This window comes from Ammospiza caudacuta, chromosome Z (assembly GCF_027887145.1).
Source record: "Ammospiza caudacuta isolate bAmmCau1 chromosome Z, bAmmCau1.pri, whole genome shotgun sequence".
Classification (NCBI taxonomy): Eukaryota; Metazoa; Chordata; class Aves; order Passeriformes; family Passerellidae; genus Ammospiza; species Ammospiza caudacuta.
The window spans coordinates 15669842-15689243 of record NC_080632.1 but is presented as its reverse complement, the minus strand read 5'-3'; the positions used below and the strand labels follow the sequence as shown (position 1 = coordinate 15689243).

The 19402-nt window shown below is 42.6% G+C and overlaps 1 protein-coding gene across 1 annotated transcript in view; it reads right to left on the bottom strand.

Annotated features, from left to right (window-relative positions):
• Positions 1–18214, bottom strand: part of PALM2AKAP2 (PALM2 and AKAP2 fusion) — a 267625-nt gene extending 249411 nt beyond the window's left edge. Inside the window, exon 1 of the mRNA XM_058823307.1 lies at positions 18121–18214. Within this exon, the coding sequence (XP_058679290.1) occupies positions 18121–18165 (45 nt within the window). The 5' untranslated portion in view covers positions 18166–18214. The remainder of the gene's footprint in view (positions 1–18120) is intronic.
• Positions 18215–19402: the final 1188 nt, after the last annotated feature.

The window sequence follows — 19402 nt, the reverse complement described above, 5'->3', positions numbered from 1 at the left end:
ACAGAAATGTAAGGGAGTGGGGGCACAAGAAAGTATGTATTTTCAAGGTCGCATCTTTAATTTAGACCCTTTTCTATTGTAAGCTGAATGCTGAACTCTGCAAATCCGCTCAAAAATTTGCATTCTGCAGGAAAACTTCAATTCAGGTTGATCATGGGCGAATAAAAGAAACACGACAAACAGTAAGGATGTTAAAAATGTCCACGTACAGCCATACAAAGGATAAAACAGGAGCTCTTCAGTTTTCGTATCAAGGGGAAGGAAAAAAACTTAAAGAAAATATGGCATTAACAATGCATTTTTCCATGATAAGGTATCTTTTGACCACTGTAATTGCTACTGGGTGGTTTTTTTTGTGCTGCATCAAGCTGGGTCTTGATTCCCATCCAAATATGACAAGGCTTGAACTATCAATCAATACTTGAAGAAGACGACTTTATTTGTCTCCATTACAGTCAGTTGCCATGCTAAGGCACACCACTGGACTACTACAGTGCTTAGTTCAAAGACATGACAATGTCAAAAGTAAAGAAGAAAAGCAGAAAAAATCTGATTAAGTCAGTCTGATAATGAAAAAATACAAGTTCAGTCACATCTGCAAACAGTTAAATCACTGGTGCTTGGTAATGATATATCAAGTAGTATAGAAAGACTAAATCTCTATGGATTCATTGAAAAGGAAGAAGGTTTAGAAATACTTTTCTAAAAAAACTGTTAACAGCATGTCTTGGCCCCCATGGAGTATTCAGTGGGAATGGCAGTAATACGTCTCTCTTCCATTTATAAGAAATTCTCCGTAAGAGAAATAGGTATAGAAAAAAAATCTTCTTTTCTGATGCAACTTTTGACAAGTAAAAGTCCGCCGTAATGATCTTTTCTGCTGTCCCATGCTGAACAACTGGCATTCAGAGAAGACAGACATACTTATAAAATAGGATCCTTTTACCACTGCTTGTCATGAAGGCGCATCCTTATTGAGCAGCTAGCTGGCTGACAGTCCTGATAACTGCTGGTGCTTGAAAACGCTCTCTTCCTGCCATGAGGATTGCTAGGAAACTGGTGCCAACACTTTCACCTTTTTGGTTTTCCTCTCTGAATCTTAACAGCCTTAAAACCCTCAAAATTTCCCACCACCCGTCCAAGATCACAGCTTGAAAGTTAGAGGCAAAAATTATCCATTCCACTGCTAAGATTTTTGAAAATATATTCCACAGTTATGTCATTTGTAATGAGTTGGACAGAACAGTTGTATACACCTGAAAATATTTCTGTCTCTGCTTCTTCCTAAAGCCATTTTTTACTCATGGATTAAATTATTTTTTTCTTTCAAATGATTATTACTTGCCATGGGGCAGTACCTTTGAATCTATCAGTAGAAATGCAGAGAAATCAAGCTAGATCCATAGCTGCTGTGGCTGCAGAGATGGAAAGGCAAGTTTCCTAGGTCATGCTACACTGCGAGGTGATGTTTTTGCTTTGCTTCCCTAGAAATAAAGAAACATGGTATTCAGAGAATAATAGAAATGGTTTGGGTTGGAAGGGACCTTTTAGATGATGTAGTTCCAACCCCAACCCAAGTGCAAGGGCATCATTCACTACACCAGGTTGCTCACCCAATTTGGCCTTGAACACTCCAGGAATGGCATGTCCACTGTTTCTTGGGGCAACCTGTATGGGTGTGTCACCACCCTCACAGTAAAGAATCTATTCCTTATATCTAATCTAAACCTTATCTCTTTCAGTTTAAAGCTGTACTTCTTGTCCTGCCACTACATACCTTGGTAAAATCTCCCTCCCCATCTCTCTTCCCCCCTTAGGCACTGGAAGGTGCTATAAAGTCTCTCTGGATTCTTCTCTTCTCCAGATATGGGAGAGGTGCTTCAGTCTCCCATTCCTCTTCATGACTTCCCCTGGACTCGACCTAAAAATTTCATGTCTTTCTTATGCTGGGGGCCCCATGGCTGGACAGAGCACTCCAGATAGGTCTCACTGGAGAGGAGCATAGGGGCAGAATCCCCTCCCTCACCTTGCTGGCCTCGCTGCTTTGGATGCAGCCCAGGACACTTTGGCTTTCTGGGCTCTGAGTGCACACTGACAGGGCATGTACAGCCTCTGATCCACCAGCAGCCCCAAGTCCTTCTCCTGGAAACTGCTCTCAATACTCTTCTGCCAAGCCTGTACTTGTGCTTGGGACTGCTCCAACACATGTGTAGGTCACAGCCGGTGCTGTAATACATCTCTTATGAGGACTTAGCAGCTTCTTAACTCTATCCCTTATTGCAGAGATCCTAACAAAACCTGCCCCTATACCCACCAAATTAAACTAGGCAAACAATTATAGTGATCATGAACATCAACCAGAGGGACTAAAGCCATGTCAGCAGGCTGGATCAAAGTTTCCTCTTTGCACCAGGTGTCTCTGCAGTGGAGTCACCAGGCAGACATTTAATACAAATTCTGGTCCTCAGACACATCTGAAGGATCTCTGAAAGTGTGTTATTGGTATGGCTGCTCGCATGCACAAGGTAGGAGTAAAGAAGAAAACTGATGGGTTAACTGATTACACATGCTGTAGTCACAGAACATACGTGATATGGCTGAGGAACAGCAGTGCAGCCCATGGTAGAAGATTCAGTCCATTGATGCCAGCTAATCAAAATGTATGAAAGCTCTACAGAAACAGCTCTGCTGAAGGCCTTGCTGGCATGGCCTATGGAGGTGGTGCAGATCTTGGGCACTAAAGGATCAGAGCATCCTGCAGACAAGACGCCCACACAGGATCTTCCAGCACCCTAAACAGAAGCAGGTCAGTGGACTGTGTTTTTCAGTGCAGGGTGGGAACCTTTGACGACACAGGTTAACATGGACCCGGGCAGTAGGGTTCAGTGTGGAGCCTGCCACCGGATGAGTGAAAAAGAGGGTTTCAGCTTCCTGAATGTCCTGGGTAAATGATTTCACCTTTTTGTCCTCATTTCTCATCTTGCCTGCCCTGTGCTCTGTTGGAGCCTGACGCTGGGCACATGTTTTCTGTTTTGCTGGCATGATGGGGTGTAGACCTCAGCTGTAGACCAGACTGCTCTAATGCCAGTCATGAACAATAGAGATTTTTCTTCTCCACTGCCAAAGCAGAAAGAAAACTATTCTGAAACTATTCAGGAGGTGTTTAATGGTGGTTTGTTTGCCTCCTTTATAGCATCAAGCTTCATCAGCTGCTGAAGACAGACTAATAAAGGTCTGGGAAGCACTTGTGCCTGAAATTCCATCTTCAAAGTACCATTTAGACTTGATGTAGATGGTTTTCGCACTGCTTCTGTGCCATGGTAAGTATGACAACTCACATTTTGTAGGGAAGGATGGGGCCACAAGTTCAGGTTGCATGAAAAACCCTGTAACTATGTGACAAACCAAAACTATTAGAGGGAATGTGATTTTTTTTTTTTTTTTTTAGCAATGCTATTGCCTCCAATGACATGCCTTTTATTCCTTACTAGTTAGTAAAGTTAGTTTCTCTCCCTCCTTTTATCTGAAGAAAGAGAAGCTGAAACAAATAAATATTGTTTTAAAAGTAAAGACCAAGGATGCAATCAATGTAAAAAGGATAAGTAAGTGTACTGTGTGCTGTTGTTCAATTTGCCACTTGTGAAACTGTCAGAATGAAGATTTACTTTGCATTTCTAGCAGATGCGAAAGTCAGACACACCAAAGTTTCACAATGTCTTTCAGATCAATACAAAGGTATTCTGAATAGAGGAAGCATTACATAACAATCTACCTTCCAAAAAATACAGGTTTTGAAAAGCCTCAGGCTGAGTAAAGAGTTACTGGATACTTTCGACAATATTGCTCTTACTCATATGTCAGGAAAAAAGCGGGTAAATAGCTAGTCCTTGTCAGTACAACAGAAAAAAAAAAGTAATAACTCAAGTTTTTGATGGTGGCTGGCTGGAAAAAGACGCCTGAGTAAGGACACTAAGGAGAATAATACATGACTGTATCACCTCCTTTCTGAAACAAAGTTTAGACTTCATGCTGAGCTTACTGAGTTTACTCTTTGGCACATATTTTTGAGTCAGATGGGGAGCTAATGGATGCCATACACCACAGTAAAGTGCAGAGGCAGCTGTGCTCATCCTAACTGCTCTCTGCTTCTCTCAACTGCTGATGTTGTAGCAAGTTACCAGATCGTTTCCATTACCCTTGATATCTCTTGTACATCCATTCCAGTAATCTGATTTCTTACTATGAGGACATGTTTTGGATACCTAGCAGACCTAAAAGCCAGATGTGCATCTTTGTACAGATGTAGGTACTTCAGTGTATGACTTAAATGTGCTCTAAATGATTGTAATTATTTCTTGACATCTTTTAGCCAAGGAAAATATTTCCAACATTTTGTAGATGAGATATTCTCCATTAATTTTTGAAAGACAATACAAATGGAAAGCTGAATGCCACTTACACAGTTACTTTTTGGAAAGTGATGCTCTTCACTTCAGTAAAAAAATACCCAACTCTTGAACCAGCCAAAACCACTGTTGCTATTACCTAGGTACCCAAAAGTATATTTTGTTTAGTTTGTTAAATTGAGAACTGGTCTGCAAAGATGGAGTTTTTAAGTCACACACTAATGTGATAGTTGTAACACTGTAAAACTCAGCATGCAATTACTACACCAGAGAAAGAGGCTGTCACCAGCTTTGCCACCTTTATTCTCTATTAAGTATTGAATATCTGCAGTTCTGGATTGCACACCTGGAAACATGTAATGCTTCAGCAATATATCCACACGCAAGCCAATTACTTATTGTTCATGGTTTAAGTGGGGCTATATTAAGCCAAAAAATTCTGCTGAAGAAGGACAAACAGCTTGAAATGGTGTTGGGATTTAATGATTCTCCTTTGTTTTGGGGTGGTTTTTTTTGTCTCTTAGGGAATTTTTCCCCATGCATGTTGCTAGGAGACAATAACGGGATACTTAAAGAGAGACAAAAGAAGTTGTCACAGCTCAGGGGAGGGGGTGTAGCTGGCTACTCTCTCTTTACCTGGGGTTTCACGGGGGGCAGAGATACTGTGAAGATTTAGACTGGGAAAACAGATTTGGGTGCAAATGCCCTATCTCTCTTGGGCTGTCAGCATTCTGAGCGGAGAGGGGCTGGGGTCGCTATGGGGAGAATACATCAGCACTGTGGGGTTCTGTCTTCGGCTGCTTGTCTTCCGCCGTGAGTGGAGTCCCGCTCGTCAGAGCAGCCGCTGCACTGGGACTTTATTAACACCCTACCTCACTAAAAAAAAGGGACTTTTCTCCATCTGCTCGGGTGCCTCGGGTAAAACCCCAGGCCCCTGGGCCGACCTTCCCCTGTCCTGCTCAGAGCCGGGACGCTGCCGCCTCATCCCCCGCCCCTTCTTTGCCACTGCTCCGTTTTTGTCAGGCTGTAGCCCGCATCCCCTGCCTGCCCGACGTCCTCTGGATCCCGCTACAGCTGCGGAGCTTGACACATCTCGTCCACCACCCCGGAATTTTTGCTCAGCCCTGCCATCCCAGCCTGGTGCTCCCGAGAGTCCCTCCGTGGACCGAGGCCTCTCCCGCATCCCGGCCCGTGTGGGCCGAGCCGCCATCGCCACAGCGCCCCCTGCAGGCGCGGGGGAGGCACCGCCCCCGCCCCGCCCCCGGGAGCAGCGGCGCCCCTGCCGGCCGAGCCCGGAACTGCAGCAGAGGGAAAGCGCCGCGGCCGAGCAGGCCGGGCCCGAGCTCGGGTTCTGTGTGGGGTCAGTGCCGGGGCTGGTGATGTTTGTGTGCTTTATTGCACACACGGGTCATGAACTGCTCTTCCTATTGTCTTATCTTTGCCTGAGAGCCCCTTAGGATCAAAATTGTAACAATTCGCAGGGAAGGGGGTCATACTCTCCGTTCCAAGGGAGGCTCCTGCCTTCATAGCAGGCGCTTGTCTTTCAGACCAAGACAAATGGAGTGCAATATTAACAGCACATCAGCACCGAAGGGTCTCTGTGATGAGTTTTTTAACTATGACATGAGCTGTGTTAAAATACAGGAATAGAGAAATATAAATCTGTAAGGATGTTATAATCTGAGTACCTGTTGCTTTACCTTAATGCATGCTGCAAGGCTCTCTGCCCATACAGGTCAAGATTTAGGTGCAAAGAAATCGCCCTGAAGTTGAGCTTTCTGGAGGCCTTTGACAATTTTTTTGCCTTACAGATTATGCACTATTTGTTTTCCAGCCCCCAAACAGGTCCTAAAGCCTGGCTCCAAAGTTTCAGTGCGAAGTTTTGCATTGTTTTGTAAAGGCAACTCAAAGCCAATTTGGCTTAGATAAAAAGAAAAACAATGAAATTCAATCACAGTATTAATGCTTTAATTCAGTTTGCACAAGCCAAAGAGTAAGGTTCTCATCCCCTTTGATTTTAGGCTATAGTGTTAAGGAAATTTCAGCTTGCTGAGACTTCACAGTTTCACACCTTCCAGGATTAACAAAGAAACCACAAACATGGTTTCACTGAAACTGAAAATAACTCTTTTTAAAAAAAAAAAATTCTCTACCCCCTGCCTGTACAGAAAAAAAGAGATGGTACTATAATTACTCTATCTTTTTCTTTATTCCAAACCCCCCTGTCCCCTGCTACCATTTGTAACATTTCTCACAAGAGAAAAAACTGTTGAAAAAGATTGTACTGAAAAAGCAGCTCCTTGTAAAGCACAGTTAAAGCATGGGAAGCTTATTCCAGCAAAGGTATATCTGCACTCTTGGTAACATAAAAGGGAAGAAGTCAAGAGCAGAGGGTAAGTTTTATGAGAACCAAGCTGTCAAAACTGGCTTTCTCCTGTGGATGAACATGAACACATGGAGTTTAAAATCCAGTTTTTTGTTTTTTTTTTTTTTTTTTTTTTTTTTTTTTTTTTGTTTTTTTCTTTTTGTTTTTTTTTTTTTTTTTTTTTTCATAAAAAGCTGAACTTTGGATAGTTGTGTTTGGGCACTTTCTAACTGTGCCTCTGTACTGCTGATACAAGCATTTGACAAATGGCAAAGCATGCAACTCTCAAGGTTAAACAAATAGTTAAGCTGAGTTTCTGTATTCATCCTCATCCTTATACTTCCTCCTGGAAAGTCTGATTTATAGGTCTGATTTGGCACAGATCTGGAATTTTTTGTGATGATAGTGTTAGAAATGGTGTGAATATTTATGGGGATACTTCTGTTCCTGCTCACCACTGAAACTAGCAGCAAAATTCCCATAAACTTGATAGGAAGCAGAATAGGATCCTGGTGAAGAGAATAGGGGCTGATGGTTCTCCTGCAGGAAGAAAGGTAATTTTATGTCCTCAAACATGATCAGGTTACTCAACATATCTGAATTCCAGTGCCTGATTACTCACACACTTGCCCTATTCAAAATGCAAAGTAAACCAATACAGCTTCAGATTTCTGACACTGCAGTTGGGTTAAATTGCTCTTCTGGGTCTGCAAGCATCCATAAGTCAGCTGCCAAACTCTGGGAAAGAGTGTGCTTGGCATTGCAAAGAAACTGACAGGCTGCAGAAAAACACTTTATACGCAGACTAGTTATCACTGGTTGACTAAGAAACATCTGAGAACAGGCAAAGATATTGGTGATCCACCCTAGAAGGAATACAGAAGGTTTTTGTACCCTTACACAAGATCACCTTAACAATGGTATTTTCTTCACCAGGCCAGACAAGTCTGCTTTGCCTCAGCAGTAATTTTCTTCCACTTCTGATCATTCCTGACTCTCTTGGACTCTTCTCCATTGTGCCCATGGATTTCTTGGAGACTAACACCCAGCATGGATCTGACCAAAACAGCATTCCACATGCCTAACAAACAGCATTCCAGAATATATACCATATATACTAAGCTTTTATGTTTGTGTGCGTGTCTGTCTATCTATCTATCTATCTATCTATCTATCTATCTATCTATCTATCTATCTATCTATCTATCTTAATCTATCACCACACATATACATATATATACACTCACAGTGCCTTTTCCATGATAGATGAGACTGAGATGAGACTGCTGAGTAATGTTCACAGCATTATCCACTATCACTCTTTCTTCAGTAGTGCTACACAGCTGTTGGTAAGTACTAGGTGCTTGTATTGAAGACACCATGTGAAAAAGGCCAGTAATATTCCTGTATCATTTTAAAATCACTTTTTCACTTCAGTGGCACACAGATGAGCCTGGTAAAACCACCCTCCAATCCACACAGATAGTAACAGTATATAACCACCTTTCCACCAGTCATCTTTGACTTGTCCAGAGTTATGTCATTACTGTTATTCACTTCAATATAAATTGGATTTATTTTACCAATGAGCATGTGTTTTCAAACTAACAGACGCCATAGACTATTCTGTTTTCTTATATGTCTAAGCCAGGATGGTGTCTTGCCTTAAATGTCACAAACCAAAATGTAGCAGAAACTGTAGCTGTAGATACTTGGACCACCAAAATACCACTGTTTTTTTCCTTAGATCTAGATTCCTTAGTGTTTCAGGGTTGCTTTCACAGGCAATGAGTTTGCAGGCAGAGATACAGAGGCCAAGTCCAGAAGAGAATTTACCCCTGAAGTGCTTGGAGATTTGCAGCAGAGTTGTAAAATTCCTACCAGCTTTTTCCAGTTCAGCAGGATTTTCCATCTGCTCCTTCTCAGAAGTGGAATAATCTTTGAACACCCCTTGCTTTCAGAATTATTAATTCTTATATATATTCTTATTAATTCTTCAGATTATATTAAAATCTGAGGGAAAAAAAAGTAAAGAGTTGCCTGTGTTGTAAGCTTTATTGATCCTGGAACAACTCCTGCGGAACACTCTGGAACACTGTGAATTACAGACAAAGTCACAGAGGAGGAGGTCTGTGACACATTAGTCTCACCAAAATCTTGCATCAGCACCCTAAGCAATGTCACACATGATAAGGAAAAGAATAATCATAAACCACTTCAATTCTATTATTTTTTCCTCAAGAAACCAGGAAGTTGGCAATCTGATAATCTAAAGCTAAAGCATGAAAAGTGTGAGAAGGTCTCTATTTCACAGGTGAGTTTCAGGCATCCTGTATTGTCTGTATCCTATAGTCCATATTGTATTTTAGTCTAAATCTTGTATACTTTGAAACTTTAGCAATAACAACAGTAAATTTAGCAGAAAGAATTGGTACAGTGTTTTACTGATTCAGGGACACAGTTCTTCAAAGTGTTACATTTAGGCTGTTCTTTATTTTACTTTTTTAAAAACTAGAGGTTCTTTCCCTGCCTGATTAGAAGTTACTTCCTTAACCAGATCAAATTGCTAAGATCTTGGTGATGCTGGGATGAGTTTATGTACATTCCCAATAAAGAAGGTATCTCTACCACAAGGAGCAGTCTTAAAGATGCAGCTTTCAGTGCTGAATCAAAATTCTGCTGGAGCCGATTTGTCTGACATACAGCAAGTGCTTGTATATGCTCATATTTATTAAGAGCAAATACATGGCTAACAACTAAGCCTTACTTTCTATTGCAATGTAGTTGAGGATTCAAAAGAGATAAGAAATTAACTTTCAAATACTATTTGCAAAAAGCTGCCAGAACTGACCAACACATTCAAGATAACCATTCTGTACCAACACCAGCATATGAGACAATCCAGTCCCATGAGCAGCAGTTGTCGTAAATTTAGTGACACCTTGGATACCGAGTGCTTGCTTTATAGTTCCAAATGGAAAACAGTTGGATGACTAGGGATCTTTAAAAAACACATCGTTGTCAGCAGAGCTCTTCCAAGGACCTGGCACGTGGTGGAGAACAGAGCTGTTCCATGAGAGGTTAAGAAGAAGGGGTTGTATACTCTTTCCCTCTGGGAAAGGCCGGTCATTCCACAGTGGCGCTCATCTGGTTAATTAATGGCCAGGCGCTCGTCCCCACTCTGAGCCATCTCAGCCCCGGCCTCGCTCCTGCTGCTGCTGTGCCCTAACGAGACTGCAGCAGCGCCTTGGCCTGCTCAGTGCTGCCTCTCCAGCAATAAATCACACGGCTTCTAATTTCTGTCTGCAATATTCAGCCTCTTAAAAGGGTCTCCTCAGCCATCACTTGCCCAGGTTACTTCCTTCTACTGCAGTGCTGCTTGCAATTCTGCATGGCAAAGGAACGTGGCTGAAGCAGAGGAGCTGACAATGACATAGCCCCAAAAAACTGCTAAGCACCTTTTATTTAGTCCTCTGCTGGTAAAATAAGGGCCTTCTTTCAAGGTTTGTGCTTTGTTTGAAATATCTGAACACATCTCTGCTGTCCCAAATCTCCAGCTGATTGCCAGTGACTGCTATTATTAGGAACTGCATTGGGTCTGAGCCCCACCCTGCTGTTGTCTCTGGATCCTGACAAATTATGCTGGCAGCTCAAATTAAAACAGTCTGAGCACTGCCTAAATCAACAACCTGAGCTGTGTGCTGTCTGGAAGGGGCAGCAACTCATAGACCAGGGCAGGTCTGTCTCCTTCCAAAAAGAGCTCTTCAAACTGCATTGGTTGCTGGCCTTTTTTTGTACACCGAGAGTATTTGTTTTTACTGGTGAAGAGGAAGAAAGCTTTACATGCCTCCAGCATCTAACCTCATTGGAAGTCAGCTAAGTAACAGAAACCATCTGTGTGTCAAGAACTACACAGGTCTGGTAAACAATTGCCAATAGGCCATAACCCATTTCACTGCCACTCATCTTTTTAGATGACATTAACCCTTGCAACCACGTGGCTTTTCCGGATCAGAATTTGCAACAGAAAATGCTTTTCTACGCTAGGAAATTAGGGCCAGAGGCAGGCATAGCATCCTTTTGGTTCCAAGCTCTGCTTCTGCAAGGCATCCTTAGTCCGACCTGTGCCTCAGCACACACAGGCTCAGCATATACTCCTGTGCCATTTGAGAGAGGGCAAGGTAATAATTAATAATTTACTAGAGGTGCATAGTCCAATACTTTACCAAATACACTTGGCAGGTGAACCATCTTGCTGATGACTGCTTTGTGAGAAGGATATACTTTATTCTGTGCAAGCATAGAACAGTATTTGTGAAGCAGTTAGATGGATACAAGGAGTGATTCCTTAAAAGAGCAGGACTGCTCAAGAGGAGGCTGAATATCAGTGTGGAACCCCTTTCATGCCTATCCCACCTTCAACCTAGGTATCCAGCTATCCATTACTTCAAGCATGACATGTAAATCCCACAGTCTGACCTCAGAATAACTATACCATGGTATAGGAAATCTGTCCTTTAAGTTACACTCCAGGCTAGAGGTGTTCAATAGCTCCCAAAAATGTACAACTTTCACAACTTTTTTATTTAACCAGAGACTTTAAAAGAACAACAACAAAAATCACAAAACCTTTTCACCCATTTTCAGCTTTTTAAAACTATAATTTGAAAGGCACAAGGTAAAATCCAGTATCTCAGGCTTCTTGTCTGTGCTCAAGAGATGTTGGTGATGTGTTAAGGGCTAGGAATGTGCTGTGGAAACAATTCTAAATTTAAACAGTTGAGTTTGGGTAAGTCTGGAAACTGTCTAGAAATTTCTCAAGAGCAAACTGGTTTCTGTTTCTCTAATTTTTTACCTAGTTTTCACAGATACTTTGACAGAAATATTTTTTCTTCATATTTTTGCTTCTCTTGCTGTCGTCTAAACATTCCTAAAGCAAAAATACCGATAAAACTTGAGAAGGTAATTTTAGTTTTCTGGTATTTTAGGCATTTTTTTGCTTGGTTTTTGTCTTAGTATGGGCAAAGACACTAACATTTCACACATGACCTCTAAGTGCTTTATATGTTCCAGAAGTAAAGGCAAGATTCAAATCTTGCTTGCATGCATTTCTCTGTGTAAGGTCTGCCATGAAGCTGACTCATGGTATTGCTGCAGTCCAGGGTAGTGCTGCATGCAGATCTGTGTGCAGGGAAATCTCTCCTCATCCTTTATAGCAATGCAAATGTAATTTCTCTCCTTTGGCTGATTTGCACTGAGGTTCACAGCAGTCTCACAGATCTGTGTCATGCTCACAGTACAGAACTAATTTAGATTATTTAGTTTGTGCTAACCCCTAGTTTACTCCTGCTAAACTCACCCCTGGAAATATTTGCAGCAGGATGCAGACTCAATTCTGCCAGGTCTTCCTCACCAGAGTACTCTGGAATTATGATAAGATCTCACTAGCCCTCAAGTCTTTTAGCTCAGAATGTAAAAAGAGGAGAGCTACGGAAGGCTTTTTTGTGTTTCAGGTAATTGGGTGTTGGGAACACTGAGGAATGAGACGGCAGAGGAATGGTTGTGATTAATCAGAGCCATAAATAAGTAAGCCATGATAAATATGATGCACAAATAAGATAATGAGGGGGAAATGGGAAAGGGAAAAATTGATTAAACTATAAAGCAATATTCAAATAAGTTTGAATTCAAGTAAGTATTGCAACAGGGGCTTGCTTTAGTGTCAAAACTTCCAGATTTGGCTGCTCCAGGAATTTGAATTGTTTGAGTGCACAGGTTGGGTGCACTTGATCAGGACACTTAGGCCATGCTTCATAGTGCTTAAAGGAGAACTAGGAGCATGGCAAACAGATAAAAAACTTCCCTGCCAGTAGTTTACAGCTTTAAAAACTTCTAATGAGAAAGTCCTTTATGGATTCCACTGCCATGAGCTTGCCTGGTTTCTTCTCAAGCCCAAGTGCACTCTTCAGCATTCACCATGTCCTAGAGAATTGGGCTCTACAGCTTAACAACTCGTTACAGGGAGAACATTTTTTTTGTGTTTGTTTTCTCCACAACTGTTACCTTCCTTAGATACCTACTAATCCTTGTGCCAAAATACGTAAGTAGTATTTACTTATCCTCTCTCCACAACACGCATTTCTTTTGCAGATTCTTCTCACTCACCTATTTTCCAAGGAGAAAAGTCACAGCTGACTTTTTTTTTCCACACCTTGCTGCATTTTTGTTTTTCCCTGCAGTCTTTAGGTCTGAAAACAACTTAAGATTAAGATTAAGATGGATTTGATCCCATGCTTAACTTAAAGGACAAAAGCATTGCTTCCTAAATGAAGGCATTGGAAACTAATGTACTAAGTCATCGCAGAAATAGCAAGCTGTTGATTAAGTCAATTTGCCACATCTTTCTAGGTGATTCTCAACACCTAATTTTTCACATTCTAATATTCATGACAATGATATCTGGAAGGACTCACAAAAATTGTGGAGCAGTGTTATAGTAAAATGATCCTGGATATGATGTACTAGTCACAGGTTTTCATTTTGTGGAGTAACAGCTACTGTATTAGTATTCTCAAACACCTATTGAAAAATCAGTGCAGTGCTTCACGTAAATGTGAATGCACATAGCTCCCGTTTGGGAGGACTCTAAAATCTCACCTGATGTAGGTTTAACTGGTATGAAACCAATCTCCTGTGCAGGACCAGGATCCTTCTCCTTGTCCCTGTTGAATTACCTCCCACACTGTTTCTTGTTCCTTGTCAAAGGCAGTGTTGCTTGGACTACAGAGCCCTCTTCTGTGGTGCGAGCCCCATACTACCTTAAATCTGCATGTACAAACCCATACTGGCCTCTGTTAATGCCAGCTGTACACAGGTGTGATGTATTTCTCCAAATGGAAGATCCAGTTTACCAAATAATCAACTTGCTGTCTTCATGTAGTATATCCAGCTCCTCTGCCACTTGTTACCTGCACATCAGCAATTTCCATTTACATCAAATTACAACTAGGGAATGCCTTCAAATCTTGAAAGACTGCTTCCTGTGAATTCTTCCCTGCCTCTGCTCTCAAGGAACAGCAGTCTCCCTCACAAAGAGCAACTTCTTGAGACCTGTCAGAAAGCCAGTCCTTAATCCATGTAAGGCAGACCTTGCTGATACAGGAGGGGGCTATTTTTAAACACTACTGTCCTGCCATAGTAGTTCAACCCCCTGATGACATCTAAGTAACGTTGGATTCAGCTCAACAAATTCATCATCTCATAGAAAAAGCTGGAATGGTCTTTCCTGACAGGCGGTATCTTTGGTGTGACTAATTGAATGTCAGTGATACTTTAATTGAGTCACTGCTTCTCTGAGCTGGGCACTTGTAAGTAAGAGACCATCATTGCTGTTGTTTTTGTCTACTAAGGAATCAGTATAGTAGTTCCCCACTTGAATCTGTATGCTGGACATCTCTTGAACCAGGAAACCTCCTCCAACTCCTGCGCTGGTTGTTGCTTTTGTTGACAATTTCGCCTCACTGCTGCTCCTCGATGATTGTATTTAGTTCACCTGATGTATGGATAACACATGTTCACTGTATCATATGTGAATTCATAAACCAGATGCACCAATCAATACCCAAAATCCCATTTCCCAGCTTTGTGATTGCTAGGTAAGGGACAGAAAATACTTAGATTTTGTAAATGCTTGTCTATATTTAGACAAAGTATTTAGATTATATTTATCATCTGGAGTTCTCTGCAGTCATAGAAGAGGGGCCCTACAACAAATTTTGGGGCCATACATGTTATTTATCCAAAATAAGATAAATTAAGTCAGCTCACCTGTCCCCAGGCCACTGAGTCTGGGACTAGTTACATTCCCAACTTCTGAGCAACTTGCAGCCAGCATACTTTTAAAAGCCACAAAAATGCTTCCTTTTTCACCCAAAATTTTAGCCACCAATCCCCTTCAGAAAACAAGCAGACACAAACACCAAAGTGCTCTATAAAGGAACAAGCCCAGAGAGAAGATGGCTTCCTTTTTAACCTCTTGTGTGCCTGCTGAAGACATCTTGCTGCAGTATTAAGAGTGGGCACCACTCAGCTCCCTTGCTGGTAGGGCAGCAGAGGGATGCTGTGGTGATTCAGGCTCAGGCAGATGTTAAGAGCAGTGTGTCATGGCAGAAAACTTTACCAGTATCTGTCTGTAGCACACATGACATCCAAGTTGGAAGATGTGATGTGGCCTCTGCTCGAGTAAGGATCAGAAAACCAATTGCTCCTAGTCATCACAGAACCTCTCCAGTACACAAAGTTTCTGTTTTTTTTCCCAAGCAGGGAGAACTGGGTTCCACTTTTTACTAGCTGTCTCACATCTTCCTACTTCTCAAACCAGATTTGCACAGTGCTCTGAGTCTTACTATAGTCAGTGTGTGAATTTTAGGGACTTCTGAAAGATCTGAAAGTCACAGCCTAAGCATTTCACTGACATTAAAACATGCACATTTGAAGCTTCTCTGGTTTTAGAATCACAAATTATATTTTAAAGATGTGTTTAGATATTTCTTGCCCTGATAAACCATGGCATCCAAATACAGCTCAGTCTTGCATGCATCCTTAACACTGCTCTAAGATGAGGCAAAGTCTATTATTCACAGTTTACAGATAGAACATGGATGCACAGAAAGGGTATGTATTTGCTGCAGACAAAACAAGTGGCTAACTCACGTTCACTGAGGTTTAGAATAATGTCCTAACAGTAGATTCCTTCTTTTCCTCTTCCTATGACACTTTGCTCTGTGCCAGAGAAGCATATATTAAAACTATGATAAGTCAAGGTAACAAAGTATAAAATCAAATGCTTCAAAACCAGTCAGCTTCCTGGTGTTAAAGTTCATATTTCTGGTTTTGGATTTGTTTTCTTTACATATTCAGTGATGCACAATTAGAATTCACTCGGCAAATTTCCCAGCAAACTCATTTACCATGGTGATAGAAGTAAATGTACAGAGAACAGGTGTGCGGAGAACCCAGTGGTGACTGGATTTCTTTCTGTAAGTCTAGCATGCAACCAGTGTGATTGCAGAACGCTGGAGTAAGCTTCTGCTCATCTCAGAGAGATACTGCAGCAGGTTTAAACAGATAAAGCACCAAGCTGAACTGAAATGCTATTTCTTTCTTCTGAGAAAGACCATGCAGCATGTGAGAACTGACCTTATTTTAGCCAACCACTGGCAGGCAGGAAACACCTAACTTGTGTCATGTCACTTATTCTGATGGAGCAAAGCTAGAAATTAACTTCTCTGCATTCTGACAAACATCTGCAGCAGACCAAGCATAGGAGAAAAAACAACTAACAAGCTTATATGGAAAACCTGTTGCTCTGCAGAGTGCTAAGCAAACAAATTGGTTCATGGACCCACACCAACACTTAAAATAAGGCTGAATATTTTTTATGCTGAAGTAAAATTCTTTCAATCTAATTGACTGCATACATTGCCTGCGATGTTTTATGAATTACCAGAAATAGAAACCAAAGAGGAAATATGTATAGAAAGGTCCAGACTTGTGCAGTCTGGAGGTCCAGACTCTCAAGGCCTTCTATTATGCTTTCTATAATGCCGTCTATTAGCATAAACCTACTGTAAAAGCTGCCATACACCAGGTGGTAATATTAAATTCATAATGGCCTCATTGGTGTGAGATGCAGGACACTAAGAAGCAGAGGACTTGATCTACTTTGGTGGCAGGTTTCAGGACATCATTTGGAAATGACTGTTGTCTGGTATTCTGTTACATAGCAGTTGGAAGAAACAACAATAATGTAAACTTTTTTTTCCTTAATATGGAGACATAAGTGTTTCAGAGCTATGCACTGCAGCATAGCACAGAGCTATGCAGCTCTGCAGTACAGTTCTGCCATAAAGGAGTCCCAAATCACCGGCCATGGTGAGGTTTGCCTCTGGGGGAACATTCCTGGTGTTTCCACTTGAGATATGGCAATGCCTATGTTGATAGAAAACTGAGAACCAGCTTAAAAATATGCATCTGCTTTCCACTGCCTGAAAATTAAATGGTTATAGCTTCCCCCACCCAACAAATAATATAATTTGCTCTTCTACAGTTAATATTTTAGAGAGAAAAATTCCTAATCTATTTATTTTAAATCTGGTTATTTTAAATTTCCATTGACCTATCAGCAGAGTATAGGACTTAAGAAAAATATCTTGGAACAGCAGCAGCAGCAGAAGCAGCAGAAGCAGCAGCAGCCATTCCTGTTACACTACAAAAGAAATCTGTAACCTTTACCAGCTGCAGAAAAATATAGCATCTGTTGATCACTGGAGGAACTGGGGAAGAGAACTAAAATCCATGTGGGCTCTGCTGCTTTCTGTTTCCCTTCAGATCCCCAGGTGTGCGGTCTCCGGCACGGGCTGTGCCATCCGTCTGGGACCGGCACAGCTGCATCAACATCTCAGCCATGGGGAAGAAGAAGAGCTGGGTGTCACTTGAACAAGGGCAGGCTGTATGGGGCTGTCCGACTGGCAGTGCCCACAGAAACACAGGCCTTTTGACACGATGCCTGTGACATGCTAGAAGATGAGCTGGCAGTTTCTATATGCCAAGATGATGGTGGATTCTAAACAGCCAGGCCCCTTCCTCACCTGGTGTCACTAGGCACGTTCCTCCAAGGCCTGCACCAGCTGAGCTCATGGCTCAATTCAAATACTCTACTAAATGTGAAAACAAAAGTTATAATATGGGACTCAATCCTGCCTATATTTTACTCGTGGTGTAATGCAGCTCAGCAGGAAATTTTTCTGAGATCATGTACTCAGCTATGGAGCTGAGATGACAGTTTAACTAGTAGATAAAACAATTACACAATTTTGACAATGCAGTGTCTGTGTTCGTTTGTCTTAAAACTAGCAATATCACAATTATTTTCTGCACTAAAAGCCATCCTGCAGCAGATCATTTTTGCTTGACTTCATCAGCTAAGCAAAACCTCCAACTGTGAAAAAATATATATTCAGCAGAGTACTGATTTTCTCTTGCAATCTCCTCTCCTCCCCATTTATTCCTTCTTTTCTTCTCTATCATCAATCTTTTAAGCATGCCACTGTGCATTCACATTTTTCTTTCTGCACGTGTCAGCTCAACGCTCTTCCTCAGAGCCCTCTTTCTCCGCCAAATCCCGCAAAGCAGACTTTAACCACTCATTTCCCGAACAGGGAATTCCACACAGAACTTTGCAGAAGCCAGGCTCTCCCTGTGCTTCCCAGCCACTGTGCTGGAATCCCCCCGTCCCTCCAACAACCCACGGCTAAGGACAAAAGAGCAAGTAAAAGGAAACTGACTTACTGCTATGGCTTGGAGCCTTTCCTTGTGCAACTCTGCTTCCGCCATCCTGGAGAGAAGGACACGGGAGGAGAGAGAGGGAGACCGGTGGGTGGGAGGGAGAAACAAAAAGGCAAACAAAACCGAAACGGACCGCACACTGCAGTCACCGGGGGGAAACTGGAGTAATGGCAAAGATAGCCGAGCCTCTGTGTAGCAGCCAGCCACTTTTGGAGGCACTGCAGGCTGGCTCACAGTACGATCATTTTAGTCACTGGACCAGTGCCTGCCTGGCTGCCTGTCTCCCAGCTGTATTGCTAACTGCATTTCAGTGCTGCTTCTGTGTGCTGGTGCTGTCACACAAACCATGTAGGCACTCTCCAAGCAGCTGAGCAGAGGGATTGCTCGCATGGCTATAATTTTTTGCGTTGACGTCTCAGCTCATTTGCTCCTCCTATGGGGTGCTGGGTCACGACAGGAGCTCGACATCAGCAGCGCGCACAGTAATACAAACCTGCCTGACTGCAGCAGAGGAGGCAGACAGCTGTGTCACAGCGTGTCCTTAGCGAGCAGCACGGCGCGCAGGGAAGGACGGCCGTGGCACATGGCGCAGGGAGGGGAGCTGCGGCAGACACGCAGGCGGCGGCTGCAGCCCCCGCTGGAGCGGGTTTGGATAAGGGAAAGGACAGGGCTGCCAGGAGGAGGGAGAGCACGGACTCTGGGCGAACTGCACAGACAGTCGTCAGTGCAGTGGGAACATGGCACGCTGCAAAATGCTGCTGCTGCTGCTGCAGGGCAGCCCTTAACAGAAGCGACGAAGAGTATCTGGATGGCGAGGGAGATGCAAGGAGATGCACACATCCTGCATGCATTGCATGTATTGACATCAGATATTGAAAGTGATCAAGCTGTGTGTACAAAGAGTTTCACTGAGGAATCCAGTGTTATAAATACAAGAGAAGGAGGCAGGTGAGGAAGTGAGGGGACACCTGAGCCATTATCACAAGGGTACCTGTGATTTCAAAGTTGGCTTTGGTTTTGCATGTAAACTCCTCACACTTTTTTTTTTTTTTTTTTTTTAAACTTGTATCATTGTCTGCTTCATTTTCTCAAAGACAGCAACAAAGCCGTCCCCCTCCCTCACAGTCCTGTCCCATGGGGTGCCACTGCAAGGGCGAGCGTGGGGCTGCCCCAGTAGAGGGGTGTCTCTCAGCCAGGGCAGCTACCACACCAGATGGTGGGTGGGGGCTGACCATGACATTGTGGGGCCGTCCTGCCATGAGCATCATATGCTGCAAAATGCACT